The 27,951-nt window shown below is 39.7% G+C and overlaps 1 protein-coding gene across 8 annotated transcripts in view; it reads right to left on the bottom strand.

The window, feature by feature from the left end:
• Nucleotides 1-27,951, bottom strand: part of SMARCAD1 (SNF2 related chromatin remodeling ATPase with DExD box 1) — a 78,712-nt gene that overhangs the window by 28,648 nt on the left and 22,113 nt on the right. For 7 of the 8 annotated variants that reach the window (XM_073340708.2, XM_073340713.2, XM_073340712.2 and 4 more), the window contains 5 exons: nucleotides 27,355-27,418; nucleotides 19,733-19,824; nucleotides 13,171-13,260; nucleotides 12,160-12,244; nucleotides 9,296-9,693 (listed from right to left, as the gene is read on the bottom strand). In XM_073340708.2, the coding sequence (XP_073196809.1) occupies nucleotides 9,296-9,693; nucleotides 12,160-12,244; nucleotides 13,171-13,260; nucleotides 19,733-19,824; nucleotides 27,355-27,418 (729 nt within the window). Of the gene's footprint in view, nucleotides 1-8,658; nucleotides 9,067-9,295; nucleotides 9,694-12,159; nucleotides 12,245-13,170; nucleotides 13,261-19,732; nucleotides 19,825-27,354; nucleotides 27,419-27,951 lie in introns of those variants that run through there. The other variant, XM_073340716.2, reaches the window with a different exon arrangement.

Raw genomic sequence — 27,951 nt, 5'->3', positions numbered from 1 at the left:
CAGGTGCTTAGCTCCGTGTTCACATGGGATCACTAGAGACTTAGGACTGGATTTTTCAGAAGCGTGCACAGTTAAGTAGGCCATAATACATGCATTTTTTTAAAATTCGGCCCCAAAAAGACACATTGTTTAGGCTACAGACTTCTTAGTCCCACAGACGATGGACACAACTCAACAGCTTTTATAGGACTCTTGAAGCACTGTCCAGTGAAATATGGAGTAGGAGCATACTATAACCAAGTAGCTACCACCAAGCAACGAGTTTCCTGGATACACCTTACATCAATTTTTACCTCAATGCTGGATAAAAATAACTCTGGCAAGAAGGTTTAAGATTTTACTTTGTTTGTTCATTTCAATAAACAAATGTGAATTCTTCTGTATGTGCCGTTCCTATTGTTATCTTTTCTTCATTTGCCCCTTCCATTTTTCTAATGAGATTTGGGTTGGGACAGGTGGGTTTTCTTTTGGTACCTCCAGTCAGTTAAGGAGATGAGATTTTAATCACAAATATATCAGTAAAAAGATAACTTTTTCCCACAGGATCCCTGACTTATTCAGTGCACAGGATGAATGATGCTCACTTAATGAGCAAAAGGAGTACTTGTGGCATCCAATGAAATGAGCTGCAGCTCACAAAAATTTATGCTCAAATAAATTGGTTAGTCTCTAAGGCACCACAAGTACTCCTTTTCATTTTGCGAATACAGACTAACTCGGCTGCTACTCTGAAACTTAACGAACAGTTATTCAGTATTCTGTTTTTGCCTCATTGTTCAATGTTTGGCCCTTATTTCTGGAACATTATTCAAGCCGTACTCTCAAAGACCGATTTATTAATTTCCTATGGGCTTTTCCAGGGCACTCGTCACTATAGTTTTTAAGCGCTTCAGAAACATCAATAAATATATGTGCATAATGCTATCAGATGAAGGAATGCTATCCACATTTCACAGAGGGAGAACTGAGGCACAGAGATTAGTGTCAAAAGGATCCACTCTGGGTGCCCAATTTGAGACATCTAAGATTGCTTCTCTTGTTTTTTTAAGCCAGTCTTTCACATTACATAGCAATTTATAAGTTCAATGTACAGCTCCCACTGAGTTTAACTGCAGGTGTTAGTGTTTGGTGTGTTTGCAAATTAAACCACACAATCTCACATCAGGCACCTGAAAAATGAGGAACACAAAATGAGTGATCACCTGCATAAAGGTCAGTTTAAGTGATTTGACTAGCACTGCACAGAAACTCTGCAGGAGAAGCAAGGAGAGAATTCAGTTCTCCAGGGCAACAGACCTATCAGACCATATTTCTCTTCCTGCAATCCTCTGCCTCATTCACTTCACATCTTCTAACTCAGGGGTGGGCAAACTATGGCCGGCGTGCCGAATCCGGCCTGCGAGCCGTTTTAATCTGTACTGCGAGCTCCTGCTGGGGAGCAGGGTCTGGGGCTTGGCCCCGCTCTGGCGCTTCAGCCCGGGCGCTGGGTCAGGGGCTGTACCACGTGGCTCCCGGAAGCCGTGGCATTGCCCCGCTCTGGCTCCTACGTGCTCCAATGGCCCCCTCCGGGGCTCCAACAGGAGCTTCAGGGGTGGTGCCTACAGATGGGGCAGCATGCAAAGTCGCCTGGCCACACCGCCTCAAAGGAGCCAGAGAAGGAACATCCCACTGCTTCTGGGAGCTGCTTGAACTAAGTGCCGCTTGGAGCCTGCACCCGAGCCCCTCCCCAGGCCCCAACCCTGACCCCACTCCCGCTCTCCAAACCCCTCGATCCCAGCCCGCAGCACCCTCCTGCACCCCAAACCTCTCGTCCACAGCCCCACCCCAGAGCCCTCACCTGCAACCAGAGCCCTCAATCTCTCCCGCACCCCAACCCCAATTTTGTGAGCATTCATGGCCCGCCATACAATTTCTATTCCCAGATGCGGCCCTCAGGCAGAGAAATTGCCCACCCCGTTCTAACTTTTGCAACCATTGATTCATGGTCCCTACAAACAGTCTCCATTGCTACATAACCCTGAGTCGTTTTCAGAGTAAATTAACCCTGTGCTCTCAATGAGGCAGAGATTGTGTAATCATGAAATTGAAGACTACCATATTGCACACACACAAAAGGGTAACTCCCTAGGTTTTTCTTCTTAAAAAGCAAACAAATTCCATCATGTGGGAGCCTACTGGTCACCTCTGCTATTTGAGATGAAGTGGTAACTGATGCAAGTAGCAGGTTGTCATCCTCAATATGGACCAGCACTAGAATGGGACGAAACACTTTGCCAGTGGGTTTCACAGATATTTATTGACAGCAGAGGAATGGTGAGACTCAGGAATCTTGGACTCCATTTCAAGCTCTGCAGGGGTGTGTACTCTAGTGAACCCAAACAGCTGCCTATACCACAATTAAACAGCTGCTAAGCCATTCCAGCTGACTCAGGCTACGCCAACTGTGGGTTTTAATTGCCGTGTAGGCATATCCCGTATGTCCCCGTTCCAGCTGCTCATGCCATTCTCTTTGCCCAGCTGGTTTCAGTTCTCTTCCCGCACCAGGGCTCTTCATCCAATCTGGCTCCCTCTCCCACTGCACTGGTTCTCAGTCCCAGACTCCCATTGCTCCCCATGTGATACCCATTCTCCCTACTTCATTTCCTTCCTAGCTGCCAGTCCCAATTCTCCCCATCCTGTACCAGCTCCGGTCCAGTTCTTGTCTCCTCTGCATTCCAACCAGGGAGCTTACACACACACACACACACACACACACACACACACACACACACACACACACACACACACACACACACACACACACACACACACACACACACACACACACACACACACACATCGTCTGGGCCCAGCAAGGGGGACACTAGAGCTCAGGAGAGGCAGTATCCCTGGTCTCAGTTCTGGTACCAAGACCCAAACTCGACATGGCTTGCAGCAACCCGGAATTGCAATGGGAGGGAAAGCCTGTTCGGCACCAGGCTGGAGTGTACCCAAATAGGATAAAATGTTCAGTGAATTCAGCTGCTAAAATAAGTCTCTACTGAGTATGTGCAAACTGCAATATTTTGTTATAATTTGGGCAACTTTGGGCAGATTTTCACAGAGAGTGCAAAAGGCACATCCCTGAGACAAAGTCACCCCATGCAAAATTTCAAATCTCTCAAACCATAGGATCGGTAGAGCGTTTCAAAGAAAAGATGGTTGGAATTTTTTAATATGGGCAAAACAATGCAGTTTTCTTTAGCTTCATTCTTGGAATTTTCCAAAACATTTCAGCCTCAGAGAAACATGCAGCATGAAAATTTTAGCCCAAACAGTTAAAGTTCAGCCAAGGCATAAGCACCTGAACACTCGTCTTAATGAGAAATGCTGGGTAACCTAAAGAGGTGATTCCAGCCCAGACAACAATTTCCATCAGAAATACATCTTACTGCAAATTCTTGTTGGAGAATGGTGACAGTTTCCAATTCATCTGTATTAGTAACAAAAATTCTAATTTAAATGCCACAGATGTGCAATGACACTGCAGACTCCTGTCCAGATAGTGCCAGATCCTGCAGATATGTACTTCTATGCTTAGTGCTCAGACCATCAGTGGTCACATAACTTTCAGTGGAAATATTCATAGTAGCAAACACTAAAAACTCAGTACTTGTGGGATTGGGACCTATGTTAAATTAAGAATAGAGGATAAAAATACTAAGAGCGTTTAGGTTTGAACTGGGCAAGACAAAGATGAAAACAATAAGAACAAGAGGTTGCTTGGGTGAAGAGAGAATGTTTTTGAGGTTAAACAAGTTTCCATTCTTTTAGGGTAAAAAATTAAGACTATTTGTATTTTAACTTTTGCATAGGGCTGATTTCAGAAAGTTATGACAGATATGGCATACATATTAAATATAGAGTTAAGGGAAAGTTCATTAAAAAGAACTCAAACTATTGAGGGTTCCAGAAAATTCTTGTTATGCAACTGAAGTTCCCAAATACACTAATTTCTGTTCAAGCAAATGAGCTGGTCAGAGCATTGAGTTATTTGAACAGTTTACAGTGGAAAGTTTTAGAATACCTTACTTCCTCCAAAAACAAAGGCCTTTGTAGCATTTACTTCAATAGGACCCAATGAGAACACAAACTTATGTGCAGCTTGAGATCTTTCTTGGCCAATATATACAATAGTGTTCACATTCAAAAGTTCTACTCAACACCTCTTCTAATTACCACAGTCATGCTGAAAGCGAGCGCATAGATGGCAGTGACGGGCTTTCAAATTAAAATGGTCCTTAATTCTAAAAATGTCAGAACAGGTTGTTCACAATGGACTAACCCCATAGGATGACATTGTCATCCCTACTCTGGCCCCTTTATGCCTGGTAAAAGGGCAACAGCAGTGTTAAGGATACCTAAAAAGCTCAGTTCTGCTTGCAGAGAAATTCCTACTGCACAGATACCAAAGAAGATCTTAAGATGGCCTTCCAAGGCCCCTTTTCAAACCCTAGCACTAGGGTTGCCAGTTTTGGTTGAACGTATTCCTAAAGATTTCATCACATGACATAATCTTTAATTAAAGATTTATCTTTAAATCCTAGAGACTCCAGGCCAATCCTGGAGGGTTGTCAACCCTACCTAGCACAGAGGATGATATGTCAGAGGCAGGGCTGGGAGGGGCATGCCAGGGCAGGACCCAAAGTACACAGTCAAGTGACCCATATGGCAGCCTCAGGGTACTACCATAATTCTGTTCAAATAACTCAATGCTCTGACCAGCTCATTTGCTTGAACAGTTTACAGTGGAAAGTTTTAGAATACCAGGGTCTCCAGGGCTGTCTCACAGTTATGATGTGGGCTATTCCAGCCAAAAGAATAGTGCAGGCTCAAATGGGGTGCAAGGGATACTTAAAGCCACCTTAGCCCCAACCACCTCAACCCTTGGTCTAAAATTCTGTGTTGTGTCTGTCAGAAACACAGCACAGAATCTCATTCATTGCCTCCACTGAGATCCTACTATAGTGGGCTGCGATCAAGTAACCTTATTTTACTGGCAGTTTGAATTATCTGAGAAAATGTTATTAACTTTCACATTTCAGCTCTCATGTTCTATAAAGACAGATTCACAGACTGGTAGATTCTTCGGTCAGAAGCTACCATTGTAACCATCTAGTCTCACCTCACACAAGCCATAGAACTTCCCCAAAATAATTCCTAGACCTGATCTTTTTAGAACAACATCCAATCTTGATCTAAAAATGGTCAGTGATGAAGAATTCAATACAAACCTTTATAAATTGTTCCAATGGTTAATTACTCTGTCAGTTGAATATTTAAACCTTATTTCCAGTCTGATTCTATCTAGCTGCAACTTCAGTCATTGGATCACATTATACTTTTCTCTGATACACTGAAGAGCCCATGATAAAATATTTATGCCCCATGTAGGTACTTACAGACTATAATCAAGACACCCCTTAACCTTCTCTTTGTTAAACTCAATAAATTGAGCTCTTGGAGTCTGTCACTCTAAGTCATGTTTTCTAAATCCATTCTCGTGGCTCTTCACTGAACGCTCTCAGATTTATCAACATCTTTCTTGAACTGTGGGCACCAGATCTGGACAGTATTCTAGCCATGGTCACACAAGTGCCAAAGTTAGAGGTGAAATAACCTCTCTGCTGCTATTCAAAATTCTCCTGTTTACACATCCCAGGATCGCATTAGCTCCTTTGGCCACAGTATCACAATAGGAGCTCAGGTTCAGCTAATGACCTAACATGACCCCCAAATCTTTTTCAGTCACTGCTTCCCAGACTAGAGTCCCCCATTCTATAAGTATGGCCTACCCTTTTTTGTCCCTAGATAGATACGTGGACATTTAACCGTATTACAACACAGTTTGCTTGTGCCCAGTTTACCGAAATATCCAGATTGCTCTTAGTTAGTGACCCGTCATCTTCATTACCTACCACTTCCTTAATTTGTGTGTCATCTACCCAACTTGATCAGTTACGATTTTGAAAGCATATTGAAAGACTATGAAAGCACAGTCTGTATTGATCACTATTATAGTTAATGATATTTAGAAAAAAACTAAGCAGAATGACAAAAAGCATTTGTTAAAACAAGGAGCAAAATACAGAACAGATTTTGATACTGCACAGATTATTTAAAACATTTGGTCTTAAACCAAATTTCAATCAGCTGCATTTTGAAATGGCCATACTAAGATAAAGGACACTGTTAAGAGAAATACACATTGTCCTTCCATAAAAAGCCACTAATCTACCAGAACAACAGGAAGACAATATTCAAAAAATCTTGAATTTGGAGAGAAAATGCTGTAACTTTCTGAATTACTGGCAAAATATATTACAATAAGTTGTATGCACATTTCTTTCACCCTGCCTTGAACTGAAGCACACACTAACATGGGTTTGAATAAAACAAATTAGAAACAAACTGTATATTCAATATTGTTGGAAGATTAAAAAGGAATCGGGAGAAAGTTTTCAGTTAGCTACATTTCTGATCATAATGTATAGAACCTTCAAAAATCTGCAACAGGAGAAAAAGATGAATACAAACTACAAAAATCCAGCAATTCCCACAACTGAAGAATAAAGTAACTTTACCAACAATTTAAATATTTGCTAAGAACTAGGTGACCCAGACATGCATACTCCTTGATTAGAAAACATTCATCCCAATAAATTATATTCGCCAGTATTTTCACAACATGAATGTTCCTACAGTTTAAAAAGTCACAAGGACTTTAATGTGAAAGTATCAATTACATAAATAAAAGTAGGTACCTAATTAAAGTACCAAGGAAATATTCAAGTTGTAACTTAGCAGAATGACTATTTGAATGAAATCCACCTTGACAGTGATCCACATTACCCCAAAAGTACTATTAGATGGTTTTCTTTTAAAATCTGTAACTATACCCTTGTAGATGTCATTAAATTAGCGTGAGCCAACTTAAATGTTTCAACCATAGTAAAGCCTTGCTTTTATGAACAGGGACACCAACTTTTTTAGGTTTAATGCCACTTCTCTATGGTTCTACTCCATATTCTTTGTACATATTTAATGTTACCATATTTACCATTCAACTGCCTATACTTTCCTTTACATATTTAACTACCTCCCCTTTAATGAACGAGAATTATTTATTCCAACACATTTTTCACTATTATATCCTTATACTTTCTACTTTTCATCAGGAGAAATAGCTATATAATCTGCCTCAGCCATTAAGATTCAATTTTAAGTAACTTCAAAATATTCCTAATAGTTACAACAATCTGCATTTCCTTGATATACTACATTTAAAGATTATTGTCCAGTACAATGCAATTAAGATGTTGATTTTTCAGAACAGAAAAAAGCATTCTTTAGAGCTGAGACTTGATTTTTCATAGAATAAGACCTTCAATTCAACTCTCAGAAAATTAACTTTTCCACCTATCTCTAATACAGCAGTACTCTTGGTAACTGAAATGCAAGCCTTCCTATATTATGCATTTATGAAGCTTTTACTACAGTTTCTGGATATCTATTGTAATACACTGCTAGCCCTTAACCTTATCATTTTTGGTTTACAAGTTTTTTTTTCTAATACTGTACAAGCCAAGATAATTTGTAATAGTCTACCATGTATTTTACATGTGAAAAAATTTGGAGAAAAAGATCTTGGAGAGTGGGCTTAGTTTTAAATTTTTAATAAAAAAAGAAATATCCAAATTGTTATATTATTCCAATTTATTAGTAGGGAAAGTATTGGGTTGCTGAATACTGGATTTTTTAAAAAACAATTAAAACTATATCCCTATTAAACATCTGCTAAAAACTAGTTTGCTATATCTTCGTTACATTTTGGACATATGGTTACAGCAACTATAGAAACATGTGAGTGCTGACAAAGGCAATCTATATGAAAGAAATATTTTGAATTCAATCAAACAAGCCCATACAACTTGATTCTGTTTAAATATTTTAGCAAATAGAGAGGGAGAAGGCAGCCCTTCAGCAAATACTTTTCCAAAGAATCAGCTCAGGCAAAGCCCAACAAGTTCGGAAAGGAACAGAATTATGACAGATGTTCTTTAAGAAGCCAAAGGCTTCAGGCAAAACGAATTTCTTTTGCAGCATATTTGTGAAGCTGTACTTCTATATTTTTTGAATACTTTATGACTTATGTGATTATTAATGTAATTTTCTGAAATATCTGATCCAGATCTCACACTTTTATGGTGTGAAATATTTGCACAAAAAATAGTGCAAGGTTACATTGTATTACAATGTCTTCCTCTTTAAGTATAAAAAGATACCTTTTTTAAAAAACAACTCTCAAAAACATGCACACAATAGACTTTTTTTTTAAACACATACTGATGAAAAAACTATATCAGTTATCTTTAAAAGGGCCTGTAAACATATTTGCTCCAAAAACCAGTGCCATCACACAGTAGATTAAGAAAAACTTTTGAAATCCACAACGTTTCCTGCCTGAGTGCTTCGAATTTCCTATCACAATGCTGCACAGATCAGGTCTGATGTCTTTCACTTTGTTGAAACACACAAAACTCTAAGCAAACACACACATTATGGAACACATTTGAAAATAAATAAAACCTAGGAAGTGACAGTACGTCGCGTACTTACCAGTGACTGATATTTTCCCATTCAGTGACAGTATGTCTTTTAGGTTTCCTGATGCTTTTTACCTTTTTGATTAAAAATACAGCTGACTGCTACAATCCTTAAAATGGCCGCACTGCTTAGCCAGCAAAACCATGCTAGTGACTGAGTTGCAATATTAAAAGAAAAACAGAACAAAACATTTGCTTCTCCTATGGTGAAGCTTAAAATATCCATGCTAACATCTTCAATCATGGAGCTACCTTGGAAGTTGCTGCTGCTCAAAGTAGCTGCAGTGTAAGTTCTGCTACATTCTTGCCTTCTGCATGGTTTTTCAGCTAAAACAGATCAGAACAGGCGAGCAAACAACTCCTTCCTAAATGAAAGCTCTAATTTCTTCTTCTGCAGTGAAATGAACCAAGTTTCTATGCTAAAGAATGAGTGACAGTATTGCCAGCCAATCAGCTTGGGTTTTTCAGGAAAATCGCCCCTTTATTCATTCAAAATTAGGTCATATGACACTATTTGAAATGCTATTGGCTTAAAATGTATATAGTGTTTTAGCCTAATCAGGATAAGGACACCCATCTATGCCTCCCTAGACTGAAGATACCTTGACTATAAACACAGTAGTAATATTAAAAAAAGAATGCAGACTTACCAGAGCTTCCCAACTATTAAAGGGCCGGTGCTCCGTTATCTTCTGAGCCTTTTTCTGAGAACACTGAGGAATTAAAGTGAGTTCACCAAGTGAAGCATCTTGCAGGAAGCTAAGTATTTTAGTTTTGTAACCATCCTCCATCACTTCATCACCACTGCTGTAGTCCTCATCAAGGGAGCTACCACCTTCTGAAGCTGACTCGTATTCTGAATCTTCTGTTTCTCTCTTAGTCCTCCAAACCCCTTTTTTGCCTTTATCTTTTTTCCTAAAGCCATTCTGAGCTTTTGCAGAAGATTTCTGTTTCACCTTCACTTTAGTGTCATTATTATAGTGCTTTTTGCTATTTGTGGAGACTTCGTTCCAACTAGAAACTTCACTTTTGGAAGGACATTGCACATCTGTGTATGTAATGTAAAAAAGTAAATGACAAATAAGATGCATTGTTCAAGAGCAAAAAATCTTCAAAAGAACTGCTGCTTTTCAAAATAAAGGCTCATGTAAATGCCAGCACTCTCCTCTGCTTTAGATATAGAACGAAACAAATTTCAGTTTACTAACTGTAAAACTTAACTCAATCTGCCTTTGGAACCTTTCCCTGTATATTTAGAAAGATGTGGTAACTACCACAGCAAATACAAAATCATCAAGTAATTGGAATCACAATGAAAAGACTTAAACCATAAGATCAAAACACTTCATACAATTCTAATTAAAAGTCAAGTAATTTCAACTTGTTAACTATCATTAATATAAATTCAGAGTATCTATATTAGTAGGACTTAAGTTACACTGCCAGTCACGCAATGATTTAATTAACTGCATCAAGGCAAAAATGGTCAAAATTGTAATATGTATAAAGCAACCTTTCATACTCGAAGGAGTCTGACTCAAAAGTTTGATTTTAATGTAACAGTTTTCCCCTGCCCCCCGGAAAAAAAAATGATGATGATAGATTAAGCAAACAAGCCTGATTTAACACATGCTTTCACCACAAAAAAAGCATAAACCTAGTCTCTCTTTAGTACATCTCACAGCAGCATTTCGGGCGGGACACCAAAAACATGCAAACGTTAAGTAACTTGAGCAACTAGAGCTTTTTAAAACAAAATGTTTTTGGTTCAGTAATGAACTTCTGATTTTTTATAACCCTAATCATGTTTTCAAAGAAAATAACTCATTTTTTTTGTTAAAATAAATTATTAGTCCTTTCTAGGCAAAAAACAGTCAAGGTGTATCCTTTTGACCCCTCAATTTAAAAATATACTTTAATACTATTAATACTGGAATGTCTATTCTCCTGTCTACCTATGCTTTAGGTTGATAAATCCTAAGCAGCTCTTTTTCCTACTAAGGAAAGGCAATGAGCAGCTACCTTTCAACACTGATATCTTCATCTCCATGCAAGAGATCACGTAAAAAGCACTATCCTGTCCCAATGATTCTTCGAGAAGCACACTTAAGTACAAGTTATTACATTCATGCACAAACCTATTATAGGTTGTTTCCATAATATATACAGCACATTTATCCACCTATCAGCCTATAGCGATCCAACAGCCCATCATATACTATCTAAACAAACAAACTATTTTGTTGTGTTGATACACCCTAAGACACAGCCTCTGTAATTCTGGGAATAAATTCTCACCACTCTTCCTGGAAGCAAGTGCACAGCTGCGCATAATAAACATAATATGATCCTAATCTATAATTTTGATTCTGTATTTTTCCCTCATATTTTATCAACATATTCTGCCAACAATGAAACATGAAAACATAAAAAGTCTTAAACAGAGAAAATTATAGAAATTGCCTAGGGAGGTTGTGGAATCTCCATCATTGGAGATTTTTAAGAGCAGGTTAGACAAACACCTGTCAGGATTGGTCTAAATAATAGTCCTGCCAAGAGTGCAGAGGACTGGGCAAGATGACCCCTGGAGGTCCCTTCCAGTCCTATGATTCTATGAGAACTAGAGTAATAAAAGACCTGTGTAAAATAGCCTTTTGCATGTGTGAAGTCTTGTTTCTGTAGCTCGGCCTTGCCTTTTAAAGAAACTCAATTTGGAGATTTTAATCACATCACCAATGGACTTGATTTAAAAAAAGATACATTTGTTTATGTATTTGTGACATACATATTCTAATGGGAACACAACTGAAATGATATTTCATTTTGTAAGTTCTTCGGATCAGGAATAGTCTCTACTTTTGAACTGTAGCAAGCACACTGCGGTTCCTGAGTTTGACTGGTGCTTTCTGGCACTACTGCAATATGAAAGAATTAAGATATCTGCTCACATTAAATATGGGATATTTCCTTTGTAATCGTCTGCAGATTTGTCAGTGATATAATGCCTATTTCTATCAAATCTCATGTACCGGTATTTCACTGGACTTTTAAGAATATTGTTCGCATTATTTCACCCTAAATACAGTCTCAATATTACTTCTGTGCTAAAAGACTTCTTAAACAGGATAGACTTATTGCCTTGAAATTAGTACTTTTTGAACTACTCAATTCAAAGAGAATCATGTTTGACGTTTTATCACAAACATGTTTTCATATAAACGAATAGGGAGTTATGCTTTGCACTTGACAAACCAATATACTTGCCCTAATTTCCACATAAAAAGGCATGCAACTCCATAAAAATAGGATGCAAATTCAACATATAAACTTTCTTTTACGTTCTTTTCCTCTCTTTCACCCCCCTTAAAACTGTTTTTGCTCATCACTGCAACTTTTAAGATATTATCTTAATCACTGTCAGGACTGTCTTATTTAGACATTGGGGAGATGTACACTTCTGACATCTGTTATTTTATTACAGAATAAAGTAGACTGTAAATCTGTCTTTATTTACCCTGTTGGTCTTCTGCAAATACTTTTAAAGACTCCAGTGCTTCATGAAACACCCAGTTATGTTCTTGAAGTACATCTTTCAGTTCCTATTAAAACAACATTTATTATCTCACCATTATGCAAAAAATATATTCTTTTAACAATTAAGAACAAGAGCAACACTTCTCAAAACAAGTATGGGATAAAACCTTTGATTAATCCATTCGTTTATGCACAGGATGCACGATGCATACAAAATATATTGTAAATAAGCACCTATTTTTTTAAAACTGTTCCTAACTTCAGTTATCGCCCTATGATGCAACAGGTCTTCTAATTAGAATTAACAGTATTCTCGATGAAAACACAAGGAAACGCTGTACACAAACTTCAGAATACTGCACAACATCAACTTACCATCTTCCTAATAGATAGTATACTTGATCTTCCACATTTAAAATATAAAACCACTAAAAGCTGACTGAATTCTCTACTTGACTGCTGATCTACTTCAGCTCTTTATACAACCATGTTTCTAATCATTCTTCCTCTAAAAACCACGTATCCCATGTAATTATCTATACAGATAAGCCTACTTCAGTTTAAAAAAAAAAGTTGAATTCTAAAAACAACATGAATATTTTAATGATAAAATAATGTAGTATACCTGAATAATTTTCACATACATTCATACTGTGAGTCAGACTCTCTGGTCTGGCCAACCCATGCGTAGTGCACGACCAGAGGGTGGGGCAACAGGATTTACATATTCTAAAATATGTCCAATTGCCTACAGTCTCAAGAGACCAACAGAAGCAGCAGAAAAGTGTTCCTGCCATGAACCCTTTCCCTAGAAACACTACTTGTGCTCGGGTCAGTTGGCTGGCTCCATGCCACCTAGAAATTCCCCTTAGCCAGGTAAGTGGTTAAGCGGGTAGAATGGGGCTTAAAATCTGGTCCTGTGCACTTATTACATTTTTATATACTTATATAAAACAGTAGGTTTGTCCCCAAAAGACACACGATAGCTTACCTCTTTATCCAAACTGGGAAATTTATTTTGCAGTTTCTTTACAAGAACTTCTTGCTTTTCCCATTCTTTTTGAGATTCTGCCCCTTCTAGCTACGGTTCAGAAAAGATGTAGCAATTTTAGAGATCATTTCACTTAATGCATCATAATACTACTACTCAAACAAAAATGAAAGAACATGCCTAACTTTGCTTACCTTTTAAATAGTCACCCTTTGAATGATAAAAACAATGTGCAGAAATATCTGAGCTGTGCAGACAGAAATAAGTGACTAATACTGTTTTCTTCATTTATAACTGTGTTCAAAATTAGACAAAACTCTCCAAGAATGGTATAGAAAATTCTTAGAGTACTGAAAGAGGAAAAAGTCTGAATTCAATAAGAAATAAAAGACATCAAAAATTTTAGGTTCTTTACCAAATTACAACAAACGGATCTTGGCCAACTTAAAATCATTTCAGTTCCTCTTTAAAAAAAAAAAAAAAGAGTGGTTTTATATGATCTATATGATTCTTTAACCAACAGTGCTCAATCAAGTTGCTTTTTTTTTTTTTTTTTTTTTTAACATGACATTTTGGAGAAAATAATTCAGTCTTGACAACTCTTCTTGTAGAGAGGGAAAGGGAAGGCAGACATGGTTAAAACAACTGAAACAGCCAATTACTCAAGTGAGAGATTTTATGCAACCCACATTGTTAACAATGGAATTTTGCACGTTAAAAAATGGCCCTTTAAAGCCATTATAAAGTTCAACCTTGTGTCAGAATTTTGGCAAATGTAAAATCTCAGGAAATGGAATATCATATTAAGGCACAACACAATTATACGAAACCCTTATAAAAGATTTCCTGACAAAAGATGTCCAACACAGAGTCTAGTATAATTATAGCTCCTACTGGTTTACAGGAAACAGGGAATGTGGCCTAGCAATTAAAGCTCACAAATAGGAGCCAGGATTTCCAGATTCTACTCACAGTTCTGTTATGGACTCACTAATGATAACAACATAAAAAAAAATCAACATAAGAACGGCCATACTGGGTCAGACCAATAGTCTATCCAACCCAGTATCCTGTCTTCTGACAGTGGCCAATGCCAGATGCCTCAGAGGGAATGAGCAGAACAGGTAATCATCAAGTGATCCATCCCTTGTCTCCCATTACCAGTTTCTGGCAAACAGAAGCTCAGGACACCATCCCTGCCTATCCTGGCTAGTAGCCATTGATGGACCTATCCTCTATCAACTGATCTACTTCTTTTTTGAACCCTGTTATAGTTTTGGCCTTCACAACATCCTCTGGCAAAGAGTTCCTTCCACAAGTTGACTGTGCATTGTGTGAAAAAATATTTCCTTTTGCTTGTTTTAAACCTGCTGCCTATTAAATTCATTGGGTGACCCTCTAGTTCTTGTGTTATGTGAAGGAGTAAATAACACTTCCTTAGTCAATTTTTCCACACCAGTCATGATTTTATAAACCTTTATCATATTCCCTTTTAGTGGTCTCTTTTCCAAGCTGAAAATCCCAGTCTTCTTAATCTTTCCTCACACGGAAGCTGTTCCAGACCCCTAATGATTTTTGTTGCCCTTTTCTGTATCTTTTCCAATTCCAATATATCTTTTTTGAGATGGGGTGATCACATCTGCACCCAGTATTCAAGATGCGGTCATATCATGCATTTATATAGAAGCAAAGTGATATTTTCTGTCTTATTAATCTCTTTCCTAATGATTCCCAAAATTCTGTTTGCCCTTTTACCTGCCGCTACTCATTGAGTGGATGTTTTCAGAGAACTAGCCACAATGATTCCAAGATGTCTTTACTGAGTGGCATTGGCTAATTTAGACCCCATCATTTAATATGTAAAGTTGGGATTATGTTTTCCAATGTGCATTACTTTGCATTTATCAACATTGAATTTCATCTGCCATTTTGTTGCCCAGTCACCCAGTTTTGAGAGATCCTTTTGTAGCTCTTTGCAGTTCGCCTGGGACTTAACTATCTTGAGTAGTTTTGTATCATCTGCAAATTTTGCCACCTCACCGTGTACCCATTTTTTCCAGATCATTTATGAGTATGTTGAACAGCACTGATCGCAGTACAGACCCCTAGGGGACACCACTATTTACCGCTCTTCATTCTGAAAACTGACCATTTATTCTTTGGTCTAGATGAAGTTGTAATCTGATCTTCACACCTTCTATCTCCCAGCCCAGCCCAAAGATAAGATCCAGAGCATGTCAAACAGCAGGAGTGAAGCCAGCAAAAGTCCCAGTCCATTGGTGACACCATGAGGTACTGAACAAAAACTAAAGAATTATGGTTCCAGGTCATTTCAACATCCACACCAACAGCAAGTCTTGATGACTTCAGTGTCAAGGTCAAAAAGGGCTCAGCTCAGGGAAGGATGTAGGACATTAGGTTACTTCTACATCAGCAAGTGGGGGACACCACACAACGACTCCAAATATGGGGTGCGGTAGGGCCTACAAAAAGAATAACCAGATCTCTCTACCATCCAGATAACTTCACGTGAGCCACCAATGATAAGTGACCAAGTGGATGAAGGCCAGCAGCATTTTCTAGCCAGCTCTGGGAATCACGTGCTTAAGCATATTTTTAGATCACATAAGCACAGTAGGGAAGCTTCTTTAAAACTCACCACATCAGTCAGGCCAACGTGCAATCCCTTCTCAGCAGAGGCCAGGGACAGAGCTCGTGATAGACCAACTCCCCTTTCACCTGAGGTGAAGGTCATGATCAAGCTCACAATGCAGCTGCCTAGCAATATTAGCAGTGGTACGCACGTACTGATGAATCACCAGACATACAGGCAAATCACCTTACTTCTCTCTCTCATCTGTAAAATGGTTATACTACTACTTACCTATGTGTCAGAGGTGTTATGAGGCTTAGTTAATGTTCATGAAGACCTCTCAGATGTTTAGCTGCATGATGCTAGAAGCTACTGAATTGCCCAACAGTAGTTGTCAGCTCACCTGCTAGCACTCCTGCCTATGGAGCACATGGGTCCCAGGTTAAAAACTACAGTAACATTTAAAATGAACACTTAGCAAGTCCAGGTACTGCGTCTAGTTTCTAGTCACTAATTAGCAAACCAAGGTAAGTGGTAGCCCTTAATTTGTAATTCTCTCACCTCTGTTCATTTAGGTTGAACACAAATATTTTATGAAGGCTTTTTGTGAAACTGGTTAGAAAAATTCAGACAATTTTTTTGGCGGAATTTGATTTATTGAAATCAAAATGTTTCGTAGAGATTATTTAATTTGAAGATTCTAACAGAACACTGCCCACCAGGCAGGTTTCAAAACCCAGCTACCGGGTTTCCTTTGGAAGCCTGCCCTATCTCCTGCCAGCTCATCAGCCCAGCTCCTCAGCAGCCTGGACCTTCCAGGCTCATGGCTCCCCAGCAGCCCACCTGGCAGGCTAATAGCAATGCAGGAGCCTGGAACCCCGGAGTCCCATCTCCCAAGCTTGCTAGCTCCTTGCCAGCTTGGGCTCCCAAAGTCCATGGTTCCAGGGCAGTCTAGCTCCATTCCCTTTTGGGGAAGGGAAAAAAAAAAAAAAAAAAGGTTTTTTTTTTTTCCTCCAAATCAGAACTAAACCAGATTTCTAAATTCAGTAGATTCCGCTTATCAGCAACCTCTCAGTTCCAAGAGAAAAGTTGCTGTTTTCCAGAAGTTGCCAATAAGCAGAAGGTACTATTTTCAGGGGGATACATAGACATGAGTGTAAAACAATGATGCATTGTACAATGAATTGTTTATTAACTTTCAGTTTGATACAATGTTCTGAAGAAGAAAATCAAAGGTGACATACAGAAATGGATATATTGTATAGTGTACCACAATGCTTAGAGCAGATGTAGGAAATCTTAGGTTGCCATAGGTCACAAAGACTACAGTGGCACACAGTTCTATCATGACAAGCATTTAAAAAGCACCCAAGAAAACTTACTATGTGTGTCTAACTGTAAATACAGTGCAGTTCAGCTTACAGTGTTCCTCATGTGTGTCACAGAGTAAAGCAGCACAAAATGTTACTGTATTTCATATACAAAAAACTTTAAGAACACCATTTGTCCAGTGTTATCTTCTTCACACAGTCTGCCACCTCCAATCGTAAATCCTTCTCAATTTTGCGTGCAGCCTCGTAACCACTCTCAAAGCCATGATTCTGGCATATTCTGCAGAAAACATCCACTGCCTGTAGCTGTTGTATAAGTGAAGGCTCCGCAGGTTCGTCGTCCCATCCACTGTCCACTTGTGCCTCAGCCTGTAGGCACCTGACAACCTCTACCGTCTCTACATTTAGCGTCAGTGAACTCACCTTCCATCTCCAAATGACTGTCAAACTCAACAATGGCCTCAAATTCCTTTGCTGTTAGACCATCAGGAACTGAAACATCGGCCAGCACATTAATGTCCACCAAGCCAGCATTTTCTGTTGTTCATACAAACCCTCCCTTTCTGAAGCAGTTTTGAATAGTCTTCAGGAGAACAGGAGCCCATGACTCCTTAGCGAGATGAAGTGCATCAGAGTTATTTTTTTGGCAACATCCACTACTCATAGATGTGGGTCAGCATAGAAAGAGGCCATGATGTGTGCATTAAGACAAGCATGGCAGTGACCTTTGAAGTTTTTAATGACCCCGATCTCCATCGGCTGCATGATGGAGCCTGTGTTCAGAGGCAAAAATTTTAACATGTGTGATAGCTCTACATTAATTGAATGAGCTGGGCAATTATCAACAGGCAGACACAGCAGTCCTGTAGTCGCAACTCCCTGTTCCAGTTCTCTAAGCACTCTTCAAACAACACACTTGTCATCCAGGCATTGGCTGAACTTCTGTAGATCACGGGCACCTTTAAGTGGTCCTTAAGGAAACAACGAGGGCACTTGCTCTTTCCAATCACCTAAGAGACCCCTTTCTCTGTCCCATCCATGTTTGCACAACACAGCACCGTGATGAGGTCCGTAGCTTTTTTCCTTCCTGCAAGCCCTTCTTTAAGCATACCAAGCAGGCCTCTTTCAGGAAAGCCTCAGTAGAGGAGACTAGTCTCATCAGCACTGAAAATATCATGAGGCTGGAACTCCTCTCGAATGCTAGGTAAGGCATCCACCCTCCATTCATTAGCCACCAGATCAGCATCTTGATTCTTGCCAAGTTCCTTATGTTGAATGACATTGTGCTGGGCTTTCCACCGACAGAACCAGCGATCCGCAGGGTTGAACTCCTTTCACTGCTCTGCTGCCAGCTGACTCGCTTTCTGTTTCAACATCAGCCCAGAGTCGAGCATCTTGGCCAAGCTTATGCTGAAACCAGAGCCCCAGGGCTTCACCAGCATCAGTCTCCTTTCCATTGCCTTGATGCTTGCGGCCTCTTTGTGCTGCTCCCATGCTCCTGTAAAATGTTACGGCTGTTCTTCAGAATGCATGAAACAACCAACTTTGAGACAACTAACTTCTCAGCTACTCAGATTTGCTTAGCACCAGGCTCACACAGGGCCTATAGAACCCAAATTTACTGATGAGAAATAGGTTGAGAAATTTGGAAGCCATGGCGAATACATACGTGCTCAGCTGTGCATGCTCAGAGCCAGGAATCTGATTACAGGTAGGACCTCTCCTCTAAAGAATTGTTAGTAAGCAGCATGCCTCTTGTTAATATTTGAATCTCATTAACATTGATGATGATAGGTGTGGATGTAATCGCTGGCAATATGTTGCCATTAGAAATTGGTAATAATCAAGATTGCTATTAAGCAGAATTTACTGTAACAAAATCCTCTGAAATGTAATTGCCTTTCTCCACCCAACTTTACTTTTAACAAAAGAATTCCTATCCTTGCTATACAATAGTCTAATGTCATCCTTTTGCCATGATACCGTGTTCTTTTCCAGGGTTTGGCCTGAAGATGGGATTGTAGAACTGTACATCAAATATATCAGATAAAAGACTGAATGAGTCACCTTCAGAATACAGCTCCTCTTTACTAGCTAAGGTTATCAACATTACCCAAAATTACCCAACTGTTCTAAGTTCCTTGTAAACATTTCCCCACAACACAACTAAATTGCCATTTTATTTTATATATATCACTGTCCTTCCTCAGAGAAATTATACAGAAAAACTTAAGCAATTTCTTGATGCTTAACTTAGGATCTGATGCGGCTGGACTCTGCACACCCAACAGCTTCCACCGACTTTTATGGGAACTGATGGTGTCGAGCACATCACAGGACCATGTCCTTAATTGTAGTTCCCTTTTTCCCATGACAAGACTGCAGTTGGCACTCGGATATAATTCAATACACATAGAATAATGAAGCATATAATCTCAAGAAAATAAAAGGGATCAAGAAATAACGAAAAAATTAAGTCAGGAGTGTTGTCAGAGACAGGGAAGCAAAGCTATTAACTCCAATGATGAGAGGTGTGATTTCCTGAGATAAGGCACTAATTCAGGAAGCTCCTGATGTTCCCAAAGCCACCAGGGATCAATTTATTTTGTGGTTGTAAGACAGAAAGGATTACACTTACAGAATTCGTTTTTTGCTTTTTTGAAATTTGGTCACCACTGTCTTCAGAATTGTTTGTGGGTGATTGGTTTAGTTTCCTTTTTCGGGATGCAGCTTTAAAAATAAAAAAAAAAAGCAGAATTGAAAATTACATCAATTAGAAATTCATCCTGAAACAGCAGAATCATTCAAATCAACATTACAGAAGCTACCAATTATGTGAACTTTGAGAAATATCAGATTTAACAAATGTGAGAATTTGTGTAAACACACCCATCCTTGTAATACAAAACAGCATAGGAACCAATTATTTTTAGGCAATATAGAATTAATAGGATTTTTACAGCAGATGTTAAGCATCTGGGAGCAGAAGCAATCAAACATTCTATTCTAATATGGTGACAAATTTAAAAACCAATTCCCTTTGAACTATACTTTTCATCTTTATTAACGTTAAGAGGGTGGAATCAAATACTGCATAAAATTTAACAATTTGCTATACAGGAACTGGAGGGGCAGGTCCAAGACTGGGAGTACGGCCAGTGCTGCCAGGCTGGGCCATGGTGGGGATGCTGAAACCGCCCAAGGAGTCCAAGCTGCTGGACAGAAAGCAGCGTGGCAAGTGGGTGCTGGACAGCCTCAACTCCAATCTGCTGCCCAGTCCGAGCTACTGGCTGCTGGCCATTAGTCCTGAGCACGCCACACCCCCAGGGCTGTCTGAGCCAGATTCCATGGGCCAGGCACCGCTGGTGAGTAGAGCCCTGCATGGTTGTATCTGCATCTGATTCACCATCCGCAAAAATGGTCCGCGCATATGAAGCAGATATCCGCAGATTTGCAGGGCTCTATATATGAGAAACAGCGAAACTGACCACAAAGTGCTGTGAAATGTGCAAAGCAAACAGGATGGCAAAGAAAAAAAATTGTCTCTCTCAGGACCACCAGTTGGGTGTTATAAAAATAGCCTGTTCAAAATACTAAGATGACAGTGTTCCATGAATACAGAAAAGTTACATGATATCACTCAACAGCTATTTTGTATACAAAAGGAACAGAATGTTTCAAATACATTCCAAGTTTTTCTTCATAATATTTCTTGCATCTAATCAACAATTACCTTATTAATAAAGCAAAACTCAAACAGACTCCAGGTGAACAAAGAGTCCGTAAGCGTGCAATAGTGCATCAGTTTTATCAATGAAGAAGTTGCACCCCTTGAAAAAGTAAATCCTCAATAGTCGCTTGTACCTCCCTAGCAATCCCTGATGCCTGGAGCCCCAAGGATTTGCACATATAAATTGCTGTTGCCATAGATTTAGACATTATGTCTGTCATGTCACGTGCCACCTGCAGAGACGCCTATGCACCATTAACCCTCTAATTGTGGAATTGAAATCATCCCTCTTATCCTCAGGGAGTTTGTCAATAATTCTTGCCACGGAGTCCAAATTAATGAAGTTATTTTTAGGCAATATCTAGTAGTTTCCTATGTGCATTTGAAGGTTGGATGTTGAGTTTACCTTCCTAAGAAGTCTAATTCTCTTGGGCTCTTTATCCTTGGGGATGAATTTGAATAGGCCTTGGCAAAATCTTTCACTGGCTGTGGTGACAACCAGCCAGCCTACTACAGATTATGAGAAAAATTGTTCAAATCCCTTGGAGGGTACACTATACCATTGGTCTGTTCTCTTTACAGTAACTCCTCACTTAAAGACATCCCGGTTAACGTTGTTTTGTTGCTGATCAATTAGGGAACATGCTCATTTAAAGTTGTGCAATGCTCCCTTATAACTTTGTTTGGCAGCCGCCTGTTTTGTCCATTGCTTGCAGGAAGAGCAGCCAGTTGGCAGCTAGCTGGTGGGGGCTTGGAACCAGCATGGATCGGGCAAACCCCCTATCAGCTCCCCGCTCCCCTAAGTTCCCAGGGCAGCAACCACCCAAAAGGCTAGCAATTGCCAGCAGTTCAGCTGTCCCTCTCCCAACAGCCAGGTGCTGCTCCTACCCTCTGCCTTGAAGCTCCTCCCCGGAGCCTCCTGCTCGCTGTGCAGCGGAGGGAGGGAGGAAGGAGGACGACTCATGTCAGGGTGTCCCCCTCCCGCCTACTCTGGCCCCTGACTTACCCGTTCTCCATATAGAGCAGGGTTGGGACAGGACAGAGCTGAGGATGGAAAGAGCTTGTTGGTCACAGCTGCTGTCTCAACTTCCTGATTTTTTTTTTTTTTTTTTAAAGGCAATGTACTTAGAATTGGGTCAGCATACTTAAAGGGGCAATGCACATCTCTCTCCCCTCCTCTGCCTCCCCACACGGTGTGTGTTTCTGTCTGCCATGCTGACTCCCCTCCCTCCATTCGTGCTGCCTTGTAGCGCGTGAAGCTACATTAGCAACAACATGTTAACCCTTGAGGGCTCAGCCGAACGAACGCTAATTCGTCATTTAGCAGTAAGACATTCCCTGGGAAATATTCCACCCTCTTCCTCCCTCTAATTTCACCACCTCAACCAAGCTTCACAATCATCATTGCTGTGTACAGTATTAAATTGTTTGTTTAAAACTTATACTGTGTGTGTGTGTTGTATAATCATTTCCCCCTCATTCCAAATGTTCATGAGACTTTTCAGGAGCTCATGTGTAAGGTGGCTTTTGCTCTGGGTATTCAAGCCGAGGTGGTTCAGGAAATTTTCATAAACTTACTAATATCTTGCATTTATATTTATATATTTATATATTTATTTATATATTTATATATTTATATATTTATATATATATATATATATATATATATATATTTATATATTTATATATTTATATATTTATATATATATATAAAGCGAATCCAATTTCCCCATAAGAATTAGTGTAAATAAGGGGGGGGTTAGGTACCAGGGAAATTTTTTTCACCAGACAAAAAACTATAGTTGGATTCGCTTAAAGTCGCATTTTTCAGGAACATAACTACAATGTTAAGCAAGGAGTTACTGTACTGCGGGAGTCAAAGTGGCTGGGGTCTACCTGAGAAGTTTGGCAGTATCTGCTAAAGTGTAATTAATAGATAGAGACACTCTTCCTTAATACAGCAGAATGCAAGATATCAGTAAGTTTATGAAAATTTCCTAAACCACCTCAGCTTGAATACCCAGAGCAAAAGCCACCTTACACATGAGCTCCTGAAAAGTCTCGTGAACATTTGGAATGAGGGGGAAATGATTCAGATACTATGACCTCATCGGGACAGGACATCTATCTATGCATATGGGTTTGATGTTTTGCTTCTGTAATAGCTTCCTCTGGTTCTTGGGTCATGACTTTGCTCAGTCACTGAACGGAAAAGGGAGTCATAGAATGCCTTCCTGAAATAATGGATGCTCACGACCTCACAGAAGATGTCTCCCTACTGGATTCAGACCCTGAAAAAGAGAACAGACATTCCAGATGTAAAGGTGGAGCAGTATCAATCAGTGTAAAGAGCCATCTGGCTTGCCTAGTATGTGCGCAGGATCCGGACATTTCTGGAGCCGGCACCAAAGTCTGCAGTCGAGCCAAAAATTAACGATTGTGTCAATCCAGTACCAGGATATAAGTTGAGGTCAGCACTGAGAATGATATCGGGGCTGGCATCAAGGTTCTCAACTTCAACAGTGGAGAGTCCAGTATCAACAGATACAGGAAATCTTTGGCTACGACATAAGGGTTGGGAGTTCGTACTGAGAATCCCGAAGTATACACTGCTGTCAGAATGGGTGACAGAAAAGAAGTCACTGGAAAGGAAGTCAGTACAGCAGGTACCAACCAGTCTCAACAGTACTGACGAATGGGGCTCTGGAGTCAACGGTACCGATAAAGCATAGATAAGTTCACAGTACCAGGCAGCAGCAAATCAAATTTCTCACTCTAATCTTGGTACCAGAGGACTCAGAAGGCAACCTATCAGACAAGTGGCATTGCTACAGTGCTTGTGGATGTCTGAGAACCCCTTCTTTGGTCTCAATGCAGCCTTGAGTTCCAAAAACCTAGAAGTTTTAGGGACACTCCAGGATGGTCCAGGTGAAAGGGAACAGCTCTTTTCTGAAGACTTGTGCGTCTGTATTCCCCTGAGGTGCGACGATAAAACAGACAGAACTGGAGCACTGCTTTTAAAACATGAACTCTGTCCATTCTGACATGGTGTGGGTAAGAGGCTGGACATGCAGATTTTCTATGAGATGTTCCCTTCCTATACAACTCCCTGGACTTCCGAGTTCTCCTCTTCAATGATTTGCAGATGATTAACTTCTCTTTCACATATTCCAAGACAAATAAGGCATTTAGTAGTATGACTGACACCTGCATAACAGTCTCACAGGAAGGGCAATGTTTGAAGCCCAGGGATTCTGTGCTGAATCAACACCTCTGGGCTTCAGAAGAAGAGCAAACAAAAAGGACAAAGAAAAACTATTGTTATTCACACTAAACCTAACTAAGAGCTATTTACACAAGAATTTAGTGCTAAACCCTAAAAAGGAACCATAAGCTGGAGCTCCAATTCCCAGTGGGGAGGGGAAAGAGAGGCAAGAGGAACTGAAAGTGGGTTGGAGCAGCTCAACCCTCTACACCTTTGGTTGCATGCATGGGGATGCACTGGGGCACATGTGCTGCCCTGACAAGTACTAGTGACGACTGCATTGGTCACACACAGACCTACAGTGATATACAGATGTGAACAAGCACTCAAAAATACAAGGAGTTCAGTCAATAAACACCAATATTACCAGCATTCAGTAACACACAAAAAAGAAAAGTGAACTGAATTCTATAAACCACTGATTCAATTTCATACTTCGTTTCCACGCTGTTTTTCAGGGTTGAACAAAGCACTCAAATAATCTAACTATACCTTTTCCATAAAATTTGAGAACTTATGTTTTTAATATTTCAATATTTAATTTTAATATTAAACAATTTAAACTGTTCCTACTACTTACAAATTGTTTAAATGAAGAAACTGGCTATGACTCAATTTCTGGCTATAAACATGAGTTCTGTCATTAGCCAGAGAGAATCTGAATAACCCAGGTAATTAAGAATTTTGCCTATTCTCTCTCACCCAATCAGCTGTAAACTTTCACAAAAAGAAAAAAAAATTACGTGTTGAGGCAGGAAAGCAGGTGTTCAGTGATGTCTCTTCTTCTAAAAACAGGCCCAAAGTCGGATGATTTATGCCATTGCATTCAGACATGCTAACTCCTGCCTAAATCATTTAAATAAGAGTAGCAGATGTCATTTTTGTCATAATTTTATTTCCTAGAACACCTGTTTCTGTGGGCTTGTAGGCAAGGACATGAAATTGCATTTTTGTATGAAAAAGTATGGCTATAAGGTAAAGCCCATATAGTAGAAATCAAACTTGGCATGAGCTCATAGCAAATATTTTGGAACGAACATTTTAAAAATGCGATGCTGACTTATATAAAATTATTTTAACTTAAAATAAATTTGGAAATAATAATAATACCCACTTAATTTAGGATTAATTTTCTTCCAGGTGGGACTTGACTTATTTCTTGAAACAGGTCTAGCTAAGCATTTCATCGCTAAGTTTTATCTTTCAATTACTCGCATCACAATTCTCATCCTCAGCATATCATACATATAATGGTAATTTCAAATGCTTTTTGGAGATCAGAAAGTATAAATTCGCTGTGCACTCAAACATACACAACACAACATAGAAAGTATTAAAACCATTTGATAGTACTAAGCATCTGTCATAGCTATACTATCAATAGATCAAAGTCTCAAGATGCATAGAGGATCATTGCACATAAATTACTTCCTAATGTAAGCAAGCACAGTGCATGGGAGAGATGAAAAAACTAGTTTCTCTTAGGGCATAGGGACACTGAGCTGTTGCTCTGCTAATGTCACACAACACCAACATTAAATCTTTAACCTGAAAGACATCTTGATCATTTAAAGCAATTTCCAGACAATTAAACTGAAAGTGATCTTATTACAGATAACTTCTCACTTTCACACCTCCAGTCAGAGCCATCCCAAGGGGATGGGGAATCAGGGCGACTGTTCCGGGTCTCCCCCCCCCCCCCCGCCCATTTTAGGAGGCCCCGCATGGCAGTGCAATTGGCTGGCGCTGCATGGGCAGCAGGCGAACCACTGGCTGGGGAGGCTACTACCAGCCTTCCCCTTCCACCCAAGGGAGAGCACACCGGGATGGAGAGAGCACGGGAGCGCTTCTGCAGTCTCCCCAGACCTGGGAAGGCGGGTGGCGTGGCCTCAGCCCCCTGGAGCCCAGTGGTGCAGGGCCCGGGGGAAAGCATGCATGGGACCACTTCGGGCTGTTTGGGGAGGCACCGCCTCCCCCAGCCTCCCTACCCGCCCCTGGCGCAGTCAGTCCAGGAAGTGACATCACTTCCGCCCCAGGCCCCGCACTCCACTAGGGACGGCTCTGTCTCCAATTCATTAAGGACACTGGGTATAGGTCCTGCAGCTAGATGGAAACTGCATAACCAAAACCTGTTATTTCATCTCTTGTATTATTTGATCTTGACATTATTGTATTCTATTACCTCGATCTCACACAATTCAGGTTTTTGCATAGGCCACCAACCACCAATAAAACTAATACAATTTAATCCTGGGGAAAAAGGTTTGACTCTGGATTTATAGGGAGGACACGAAGAAAGCCAAGAAGTAAGAGTGTCACATGTTTTCTGCTCTGTACCATTTCACACACTGGGATTTTCCATCACGTTACTAGGCATCTCAAATACCCCATAAGGCAACATTAAGAAAAAAAAAAAAAACTCTCGGGCCTAAAGACAGAGTTTGTTAGAGCTTCCACAAATGTATGGAGATACGCAAGATGGCTAACAATTCTGACTTAATATTTCAAACACTCATCCTAAGCAAACAACCTTACTGGTTGAATTTACTCATGAAAAAGCCCTGAAGGAAATAACTTCTTCATGCTACTGCTAATAAAAGTTTATCTGAATCTAGAGAGGTTTATGCTGCTTCCCTGCATTCATTGTTAATGGCAAAAACTACTGAGCTAACACTCAACAGGTCCTTTGAGGAAAACTTTAAGACTTAATTCACAACAAACCATGAATATAATACTCTAAAAAGTACCAATCAATACGTAGGCATTTGTTTATTCAGAATTAGAATCCAGCCAACTGGATTTTAGTGGCCAACTTCACATGGGCCACTAAACCAGATAAAATGAGTGTCAATATTGATCTGCGCTGGATTTGAACAGGATCGAGAGGTAAAAAGCTCTGGTACCCCATTGCAGTTTCCTTACATATGACATTAAAAAAAGATCACTTCCCCATAATTACTCAATCTGCAACTCCTGTTCTACAGAGAAGCCAGCAATAATGTATATAATTTTGGGTTCATAAATTAAAGCAACCTTGACCTACAGAAACCACCAAACTCTCCTTTTATTGTGAGAGCATGGAAAGAATCTAGAACAGTTTAAGTGAAGGGAAAAACTAAACGGTGTGAATATTTTTCCTCTTTGCATACATGTCTTGTTGGACTTCAATTTAAATATCCTCCCCTCAAGTTTGCTGCAATATGAAAAATCTTCCTGAATAATGCACAGTTGGTATAACGTACCAGTGGTAAAGGTTACTGCATACCTTCATCATTGAACTTCAAGCCAGCAGCTATTGCTTCATCCATTGTGCTTGTTGATTCTATCAACTAACAAGAGAAAAATTAAGTGATCAGTGACAAATTGAACAGAAAAAAGGTGCTAAGTAATGGTTGAAACTATTATTTCACCGTTTTACAACATTTATAGTAAAATCTAACCACAGTAACATGCAGTCATTAGCCAAGCCAATTAGAGGTGCCAGTTATTGCCTTGGAAGGACTGCAAAAATATGGACTGAAATACTGCTTTTCAGGCAGGCAATTTTCACTTATTGCACTTCTTGAATATTCTCAAGACATCAGTGTTCACTTTTAATTTCTTCAAAAACTTACCTTAGTTAAAATTACAACGTTGGAAGCTTAAAATTCCATCGAGTTGTAAATATAAACATTCTCTATTTAGCAGTTTTATTACTTCGTGCTAAGTCTTTCATATCAGTTGACTTCCTGGATCATGTGCATAAATAGGGTATCTTGTGCTGCTCTCCGAGTTTATATGAATTCTTATTCCCAAATCTAGGAACAGACCCTTCTCCCTCCCGTTACATAACATCTTGCATTTCAGGCTCTCAGTATTTTTA

This window comes from Lepidochelys kempii, chromosome 4 (assembly GCF_965140285.1).
Source record: "Lepidochelys kempii isolate rLepKem1 chromosome 4, rLepKem1.hap1, whole genome shotgun sequence".
Taxonomy (NCBI): Eukaryota; Metazoa; Chordata; order Testudines; family Cheloniidae; genus Lepidochelys; species Lepidochelys kempii.
Note: the sequence above shows the minus strand (reverse complement) of the source record. Positions and strands in the feature narration are given on the sequence as shown.